A 10344-nucleotide genomic window follows, 5' to 3' on the forward strand; every position below is an offset into this window, starting at 1 on the left:
TGCTATTATTTGTCAAGCTGAGGTCATGATATCCTTCAGGGCTACTTTTTTTTGAGATATCGTTGCATCTAACTATATAAAGTAAACGAAATTACTTTGATTTATATGGTGCCAGCAGGTTCAGTAACACTATTACAGTATGACAGTATATAACATTTTGAATAACATTGAAAGGCGACTTGAGGACTACTGGTGCAAAGGGAGAAGATGACACTGCCCTTGAAAGCTTACAGTCTACAAGTACATGTTTTTTATTGGTCGCCTGCAAGGGGCTCCTCTGGCATCAACCAATTGGTTGATGCCAGAGGAGGCCCCTGCAGGCGACCAATAGAGTCGCCCACACGGCTCTTTAACTCCTGACAGCGGAACTTGGCCTGGGGAGATCACTGGTCTAAGTTGCGGCACCAGGATTTTAAAAGTCTGTATGAGCGTCGTACGGACTTTTAAAATCCTAGCAAAAAAATAGTAAAGATTTGGGTCATTTTCATACTGATGACATGCGTAATATCACAAATCCATCTCCAGCTACATCCCCTGTAACCGAAGTTGAAGGTAACAGCATGATTGAATAGAATAAATATTATATCCCCCTGCACTGATACTAATTGTCCAATCTCAAGAATATCGCACTGGCAGTTACACTGTATTTTATTCTGCCGTTTTGTTACTTGGGTTTTTGTGGTTGTGTGGCAACACTCGTATAAACTTCCCCAGGGTAACAACTAACATGATGGAAAATGGTACAACAGAATCAAAAAAGACTTTCTATTCTCCTGCAATCCATGGATACCTGGACACAGGACATTAGAAAGGAACATAACCTGGATAGGCAAATAGAAGTCATATTTGTATTTGTTTTACCTAAAGTATATATTACCGCAGTGCTGCATTGTGAAAAGCCACATATTAGAAGGTTGGAAAATGGACACCATAAAATTAGGTAGCGTGGCAAAAAATACACACGCTCGTATATATCCGCCGGTTAGAAAACAAGGCACAAAAGGGAGTAAAACCAAAAGAATATGTAATAGGGGCGAAATGTTTTTAGCACTTCTGAAAAGTATTTACATTTTAGGAAAATGTATAAACAGCATGCTCCCAGTAGCTGAAACATACGTGCATATTATGATCAGTCTGTCAGTTCATTGTAACTATGATTAGAAAGAGCAAAGAGAACACACTGTACATCAAGTCCTTTCTTTCTAAACACAGGAATTGAGGCAACAGCTGTCACATCGCCTACAACTCAATGACCTACTTATCAAGCCGGTGCAGAGGATCATGAAGTACCAGTTACTTCTAAAGGTATGGGGCACCTAGCAAAGTGCTGCCGATTGTTAAATGGCCTATGGAATCGGGGCAAATTCTTAATTTCCGAACCATTTATATAGATCATTACAGAATAACACAAATGCCAGCAGTAAGCATTTTAAAGCCATAACTGCCTGGCTGGTGTTTGTCCAGATTATAAACGGTCAACCCCAATGAGCTTCACCTACAACGATAGTGTGGTTGGCCTTAGAGAAAGCCAGTTTGAATTAATGAACTTTCATGAAAGTCACCTCACTGATTGCATTATGCATTATGCAGGGCCAGCGGAGCCCTTCTTGTAGAGATGGCCCTTTATAAGCATAATGAATTCAGGGAGTTGAAACTCTACTGTCAGTTCCCACCTTCCCTCTACTCTAGATAGTCTAATGGACCAGATTCTAACACTAGATTATGTGGAGATGCACAAGAATAGCAACAAAATGTTCTACTAAAGCATGTATTTAGGTAAAATATTTCACATATTTCATAACAGGATCAATAGAAATCGGAATAGATGTTTAATTGTTTAAAAAAATTCATACTACTTTTTTTATTTATTTTTTTACTAAACTAGGATTTTCTCAAGTATTATAGCAAAGCTGGGCAAGATACATCAGAACTGGAGGTAAGTTTAGTATATGAATATTGAGATGTATGAGTTAAAGGTACATGGGGGAGGAGGAATAATAGTGCCAACCCTAACTAAATCGATGCCAGCCTTGGATATGCTTTATATATCAGCTGTAGCCTGACATGAGTGTCAGGGATTGTTTATCTGGTTTTTTTTTGGGGGGGGGGTTACAAAAAATGTGCAAAGGTGCATATTAAGGTTAGAGCAAAGGAGAGAACATCAGGACGGGAAATTGATTGGGTATTCTAGTTTAACCACCTTTTGTGGCAGATCCTGACCTCTCCAAACTTAAAATGATTCTACTTATTGACAGAGGAACAGCAAACCTATAAGTAGTTTTAATAAATTGATTTACTTATTAAAAAAGGTAAGTCGGTGATGGTTTCCCTTTTAGTTACCAATTTGTTACTTCTTTTGTGTGTAAATACCCTCCATTTCAACAACCATGCTTTACAGAACAAACATAAAATCATTTTTAGAAATACAGTAGTGAATTGCGATCCCGGTGTAAAGTATCAAGACTATATATTCTCATTAGACCTTATTTTGCAGAAAGCAGTCGAGGTGATGTGCTTTGTACCCAAACGTTGCAATGACATGATGAATCTTGGCCGACTGCAGGGATTTGAGGTATGTGTCTGGGACATATAACTTGTTATGTCAGACTATAGATGTTTCTGCTCGATACTTGAACCGGAAGATAAAATATGTTGTCCTCTGACTAGCTCTTGACTTAAAGGCTAATTAACGGTATAGTCACAAAAATCCATAGAAGAGCATTGATTGCCGTCAAATCTGCATTTATATATTACACATGCAAAGTTGCAGACTGGAAATTGTGTTTAATTTGGTCTGTGGATCTGAAATGTTACTTCCTACAGAAGCTCTTGGAAAATAGATGTGACAATTGTTATTCAACATCTTGAAGTGAAGCTATACCATAGGGCCAGGCTCTATCAGTACTAGCCTGGATAAGTGGTCTTAGTTATATACATAATTGCTCAGTGATGTTCCCGGCTGAAACTATAGCATTAAGAATTAGTTTCATTTGTAACATTAGGAATGATGCAAATTAAAGGCAACATATGCTTTCCTCAATGTCTTATAACTCTTTAACTTTCTTTCTACTATGTGCCCTACCTAATACTATATATATAAAAAATAGCAGGTAACATAGGTTGTGTTAGTATATAGTGGAATGAATTGCACAATGGATGTTGCACAACTAAATATTTTGCTTTATGGACACTAAGAAACTACAGCCAGCACCTATATCTTTTCCATTTTACGCCTTATTTATTCTATTTATTCGTCTAATTTGTAACTATTTTGCACTGTTAAAACATTTCAGTCAAAATATAACAATATATATATATATATATAGAGATAGATAGATAGGGTAGATCTATAGTATATACAGTATATGATATGAAAACTCTGATTGTCTTGGTGGGTCTAATGTGAAAATATTGTTTGTACTCATTATGGTATATGAGTATTTACAGGTCAAACAAACATTCATGCTCTGCTCTTTTCACTGAGATTTGGCAAAAAGTTGAATGTCTCACATATGTCAACTGAAAAGGAAGAACTCTACATATAAATAACATCTTTTTTTATTTGTAGGGAAAAATTACAGCTCAGGGGAAGCTTTTACAACAAGACACGTTTGTGGTGCAGGAACAGGAGAGTAGTTTCCTAACACGCAGCAAGGAGCGCAGGGTCTTCCTCTTTGAACAAATTGTCATCTTCAGTGAACCCATCGATAAGAAAAAAGGCTTCTCGTTGCCAGGGTACATCTTTAAAAACAGCATCAAGGTAAGCTTCATTGAACTAATAAAATTAAAAATGTCATGGTACTGTGTCTTCCATATCTACTTTACCAGCAGTTCTATTGAGAATGGCAGCAGGCAGTCCCTAGGTGCAATCCGTAAAGGAGCAGAGGTGACATTCAAGAAATATTAACTATACATTATCCAGAATCAGGCCCACTCCTCCTATAGATGGTGCTGGCCTTCTATTATGCATAAATGTATGATGGGTGAGCTATTCCTTAGGAACTCTCCTCCATATTCCAAGCTCCATAAAGTAACCCCAATTAATTGAGTGCCTTAATTAAAAGGGGCAATAAATGCTTATTAGAATACAAAAGTGTGACTCACCCTGATTACACCACTTTATTGGGCTATTAGTGCAATGATGCAGATGAATTGCTTCCTGTTACCGTTTTTCTCAAATAAAAGGTTAAAGATCTGCTGGAGAGGAACGGTGTATCTTTTAAACTAGGACAGATCCCCCTCCTTCATGCCCTCTCCATCATTCTGATGACCGCCATTTACCCACACTTTGCCACCTGTAAGCCTGAGGAAATGATCAGTCATGTGGAAGTAAACACACAGCAATTTATAGAAGCCCAAAGAAAGCAGGCTCTCCAGGGTACTGCTCTCTGTGTAATGTATTTAAATGGCTCCGAACCATTAAGACAGATGAATTATTGACAAGAAAACTGTTGTGCTATTATTAAGACTTGCTTAAGTGAATGCACTGTGTGTACAGCATGCATGTTTTTTACCAAAGTGTTAGATATTTTACAAAAAAAAACCCAGTGCAAATCCTATTTTAATCCTTTAAGGACCAAGGCTGTTTCAAGTGTTTGTACACTTAAATTTTGTTCCCCATTCTTCTCACTCTGATTGGCCTGCCTATAGATCACATACTGATCAGGTTGGGGAGATAAAAGATCTCCCTTGTAACCAACCCATTGTTTGGAGGGACACTGGGGAGCTTGATCACCCAAAATGATGATCTGCCCCTCGGTTTTGTACCAGAGGTACTGCTGCTCCCCCTGGACTTGGCCTAGTCAGCCTGGGTCGGCATACATCACGGCCTTGGTAGATAAGGGCTAGTTTACGGCTTTAGTGGCACTAGACTCCTGTGTCTGTAATCTGCAGTTTATGAAATACTGATGCTTTGAATTGTAGCCTAAATTGTACATTCCTGTAGATCCTAATATCCATTTCTATGCATGTTTATTATGTTCTCAGAGCAAAAATATAGTATGCTTTTTGTACTAAAACCAGAGGTGCATTCAGCCGATCCTTCCAGCTATATTTTGTGTTGACCAAATTACGGTACATACCACACTTATCGTTCATATCTCAACCCCGTCATCAGGAAAGCGGCGTATGGATCATTATATCGTTATCACAACCTCTGGGTCTGCTAACACTGCAAATGCACTAGACAGCAGAACGATAAAATGCGATACTGTTATATTTTGATCTATACATGGGCTAGTCATGTGAGTAGGTTTATTATGTGTAGAGTAATGCTGATGAATGACAGGTCCTTTTTATGTATCTGTTTTATTTATGCTTAAACCATAGTTTATTAAAACTAGACTTGGGCGCCGGCCAACTCTTCATGTTCGTCTTCGTGACTTTTAAAATCCTGGTGCCTAAACTGGGCCTGGGGAGACCACACTGCTCCAGGAGTTAAAGGTCCATACGCCCAAGCAATAGAGTCCCTTGTACCAACCCTTAACTCCTGACGGCGAAAATCTTAAAGGTCCATACACCCGAGCAATAGAGTCGCTTGTGCGCCGACCTTTAACTCCTGATTGCGAAACACCGCCTGGGGAGACCAATCTGCTCTAGAAGTTAAAGGTCCGTACGAACGACCAATAGAGTCACTCGTACAGACCTTTAACTCCTGATGCGGAACTTGGCCTAGGGAGACCATTGGTCTCCCCGCTCCAAGAGTTAAAGGTCTGTACGAGCGACTCTATTGGGAGCTCCTCTGCCATCAACCAATGAAGTGCAGTTGCACTTCATCGGTTGATGGCAGACAAGCCCCCTCCTGGCGACCAATAGAGTCGCTCGTACGGATTTTTTAAATCCTGGTACCAAAACTTGGCCGGGTAGACAATTGGTCTCCCTGCTCCAGGAGTTAAAGGTCCGTACGTACGACCAATAGACTTGGCCTGGGGAGACCATTGGACCTTGGCCTAATGGACCATCGCCTGCACGGACCTTTAACTGCTCACGTGAACCTACGGATTTCTGCTTCCGTTAACCCCTGCGATGCTGCGTAGATAAGGTAGGCTAGATGGGGAAGGGACCAGGGAGATTAGTAAATGAAGACGAACATGAAGATTCGTCGTGTTGTGTGTCTTCTTCTTCTTCTTGTACGTTTTGCCGCCGCCATGTTCGTTTCTGCGGTATTCAGGCTGAACAACGAAAACGTACTCTTCATGTTCGTTTTCATGTTTGCCCGAATACGAATGCACAAGTCTAATGAAAAAGCTTTAGCTTTGTGTGTTTTTGACTAGGAATGAGGTGAGATGTGTGGAAATAGTTTAACTGATCTACCAACTACAGCTTGCTTATTAACATGTTACAGATAAGCTGCCTTGGCATTGAAGAGTCTGTGGATAGTGATCCCTGTAAATTTGCCCTGACATCACGCGGTACAGACAGAAGCTTGGTGCGTTACATACTGCAGGCATCCACCCCTGAGATCAAGAGGGCCTGGGTCAGAGATATTGGACAGATCCTAGAGAGTCAGCGTAACTTTCTCAATGGTGAGTGTTTACATGTTAGTTCGCAATGTCATAAACTGTCAATGTTCACAGTCTCTGGCCTGCTCCCCACCCATGTTCTGCCAGCTCACTGCCCCTTACAAGTCTATTTGGAGCAAGCCACTTATACTGATTTTAACAAACGCAAAATTCAGCTATTATTCACCAGAAATGAGTGGCTGGGCAGAGACTGTTTAGCAGATTTCAACGCTGGACTCCTGTGGTTCTTTGCTAAAGAGGCTTTCTAGTAGGTTTCCAATTTAACGTTGAGCCTCTAAACATTCTATTAAATACTAGACTTGTGCAAATGGACCAAAAACAATATGGACACATTTTTTGTTTTGTTTTTGGGCCATTTAGTTTCAGACAACAAATTTCATTACCTGCACATCAGCGCATCTGCGCTTCAGATCAGACAAAATTTGGAGGGCTTTTTCTGTTCGGAAACAAAATCCTTTTGTCACTCATCCTCACTCACACTCTCTCTTCTTCTGTCTTCGTACGCTTCTCCCTGGTGTGAGCTCCGTTATCGTAATACTTCACCAAAAGGGCGGAGTCTCCGCACGCACTGATTGGAGGAACGGACGAGAGGCGGTCCCCGTGGTGCGCTCTTGGTTCAGCTCTTTTGAGGAAATACTCAGATTAGCGGAGAAAGATAAGGGCAGGGGCACTTTCTCTGCAAATCGGTCTCCAATATTCTGGCGTCCTCGTTTTTGGACATTCGTATGAATTAATGAAATCAGCAAATTCGTACAAATCCAAGTGCACAAGTCTATTAAATACTCCCAGATAAACATCTCATCTCTGAGGGTATTCTCAGGCCAGCAGTCCATTAGTGAATACAACCCAATGAGAACCTGAGAGATATGTCCATTCTATTATTCTATCATATATGGAAAAAGTAATTAATTTTAAAAAAAGGCTAGCGTGGTGCCTTCTCTGCTTACGCAGCCAGCCTCCTCAAAGGTCCTTGTACACACCCCGAATGGCTCCATGCAACCCACTGCTAGAGGAGGGAGTATTTTCGGCTAGCTCTAGCTTGACTCTGTTTTGAGCTCCTCTCCCTACATCCAAGCCAGGCCAAACCAAGTACGTAGCTGAAGCTCACGCATTAGCTTAATTGAGCTCCAGAGTTGTCTAGCTAGCCTTATTCTCAGTAGACAAACAGAATTGGATTCTATCCAAGTCCTTTCCTATTGATGAAAATAAAGTAAAAAAAAGTTATTTCAATACTGTAATTTCACGCACTATTAAATTAGCATTAATAATGTGTGATACATTTTGCTATCAGGAATTGTGAATTAATTACAAATCACATGGGTTTTGGAACTACTCTAAGCTCAGACTCCTACTTATCATCTGCCTGTATTTTAATTAAGTAATATTTTTTATGCTTCTTAATATCAATCAGTTAATTAAAGAGAACAGGCAACTGAAGGATGATTGGATTTGTTGCAGACAGGCTGCTGTGGTAGATATGAAGTTGTCTTAGCCAAAGCTTATCTCAAATATTCTGTTTCCAGCCCTCCAATCACCTATCGAATACCAGCGTCGGGAAAGCAAATCCAACAGTCTGGGGCGAGCATGTAACAGCCAAATGATGGAAACTGCTCGTGGTGGCCTGAGACCACATTCCTCAGCATCTATGGACAGAAATAAAGTCCCCAATCTCAAGTCCTACAATTCTTCCCTGCCATCCCTATACATGCCCACCAACTCCCGACCAGACAGCAGGCATCTTGGAAACAAGGTAAACAGAACCTTTTTTTTAAAGGAAGACAACGCGAGTACTTCGTATGTGTCTGTTTATAAGGGTCTGTTCATCTCCAAAGGAAAAATCCCTCTTGCTCTATTTTCTACCCCAACTTGCTTGTATAAGGATTCAGAACGACTGGTGGATATACCCCATTTCAACTCCCCAGCTTAACTATACCTTATGAAGGGATAGCTGTTCTCCTGCAAGAAGGAGCCAATGTTTTCAATGGAGATGGCAGCCTATATGCTTCATTTCATCCACCTGTTAGTAATGGGTGTCACTGAAACACTTAAACCCAATATTAGGAGGGGTGTCCCAATACTTTTGGTCATAACAGTAGTGGTTCATGTGGTTTTGCTTCCAGTAGTAACTGTTTGGCTCAATTAGATGTTGGTACAACTGTCCTTGGCTCCATCATTTCCAGCTGGAGCCTCATCAATGGGAGATCTACTGTTGTCCTAGACAGAAGTGATATATTACAGGTCATGCTAGATGCTAAAGCTCTCCTAGAGCTGGACAAGAGATTCATTATTATATTTGAGCACAAGGTGGCAGTATATGATGGTAAATGTAGCAATACTGCATCCGGATACATGATACAAATGTACCTAATGTGGTTAACACACAACAAAGAGACCTCCGGGGTCCCGAAAGCTTCTGTAACATTACATATTTTTATGTTAGCCCTGGGACAGTGTCTTATTCTATGGAAAATAATATATTTTTTCTTAATATAATAACACAATACATCTGAATTTTAAAACATGTTTAGCTAAAAAAAAAGCTGTATAGTGCTTATATGGAATTTTATCTGAGGGATTAATTTAATCCTTACTTTGAAAGGCTCACCAAACACGAAAGAGTTCTTATTCAGATGCCCACCCTTCGTCGACGATCATATCCCCAGCGCATATAAACCTTGACTTCCAACACCATCCAGAGTCGTCCTTATCTACAGTTTCAAATGGAACTCCACAAAGTGACCCCACCAGTCGGGTAAATATTACATACCATGTTACTACACCCTTCAACAAAACTCTATGTGTATAAATAGAACTCATGAATATTCACAGTCAATCACTGCTAATGACAACTGTGAAATTAATATGAAAAGCCTTGCAACATTGACACCAGCAATCTTCGATTAATATGCTGAAGTGAAGATGAGGTTAAGGTTGCAGAGGCCCAGATATGTTTAGGTACTGTTTATTGGTCTGACTATAGACTATTTTACATTATATGCTGTTGAGTATACAGATTGGCTCCCAGTAATGCTGCACTTACAAGTTATCATCTGTTGTCTTTGGTTTAGATTACAAATTCTTAAAGCTCTTGGCTATGACATTATTTTGATTACTTGCAACTAACACCAAACTTAGTGGTTCCCTCTAATATATTAAATGCAGGATTGGTTGGTTAAGGTGGCATGTCATATTAAAACATTTCACTCATCTATATTTGAGACTCAAGAGGTATCTCTGTCTCCTCCAGAAGCAAAGCACATTAGGCCGTGAGTTACCAGGCTATGCCTCACCGTCTGATGAACTTGTCTTTCCTACTCCAAGGCTGGCCAAGCTGGATGAAGATGAACTGTGAGCTATGTCCTGTTGTAAATGATTTGTATTTATAACTATTCCTGGAAGAAGAGGAGCAGGATGCAACCTTGGCCTGCAGTCACTGACCAGAAACTCTGTGTGCTCCACCGTTGATGTTGTGCTTATCCTGAAGAGAAGGGATTTCGTCCATTTTGCCTTTACTCTGTCTGTTCAAAGACTTCTGGTGAAGCAGTTGAAAATCTGCTCTGATTAGCAATGATTACACAAAAACTCTGTTAGCAGTTCCTAATAGCGCTTGGGTTACTTAATGGCACATTCTATTTAGTATTACTAAGTGTGGGGGCCATTGCTAAAATGAACTCCGGAGCTGAAGAATGATGGTCCAGTGCTAATGGCTTTACGAAGAAAAAGGGTTCCCAAACTCCTGGCTGATGTAATTGAAAATATATCATTTTAAATGTGATCATATGTTGTACCCATGTAAAGACACACTTCTATCTTTATGTGGGGT

General features: G+C 40.2%; 1 protein-coding gene across 1 annotated transcript in view; it reads left to right on the forward strand.

Annotated features, from left to right (window-relative positions):
• The window catches only part of LOC149285220 (rho guanine nucleotide exchange factor 25-like), a 30145-nt gene extending 20272 nt beyond the window's left edge, over window positions 1–9873 (forward strand). Inside the window, exons 9-15 of the mRNA XM_089495589.1 lie at window positions 1213–1305; window positions 1886–1936; window positions 2495–2572; window positions 3569–3760; window positions 6344–6524; window positions 8045–8271; window positions 9769–9873. Of these exons, the coding sequence (XP_089351715.1) occupies window positions 1213–1305; window positions 1886–1936; window positions 2495–2572; window positions 3569–3760; window positions 6344–6524; window positions 8045–8271; window positions 9769–9873 (927 nt within the window). The remainder of the gene's footprint in view (window positions 1–1212; window positions 1306–1885; window positions 1937–2494; window positions 2573–3568; window positions 3761–6343; window positions 6525–8044; window positions 8272–9768) is intronic.
• Window positions 9874–10344: the final 471 nt, after the last annotated feature.

This window comes from Sceloporus occidentalis, unplaced genomic scaffold (genome assembly GCF_023333645.1).
Source record: "Sceloporus occidentalis isolate IW3139 unplaced genomic scaffold, rSceOcc1.0.p SCAF_82, whole genome shotgun sequence".
Taxonomy (NCBI): Eukaryota; Metazoa; Chordata; class Lepidosauria; order Squamata; family Phrynosomatidae; genus Sceloporus; species Sceloporus occidentalis.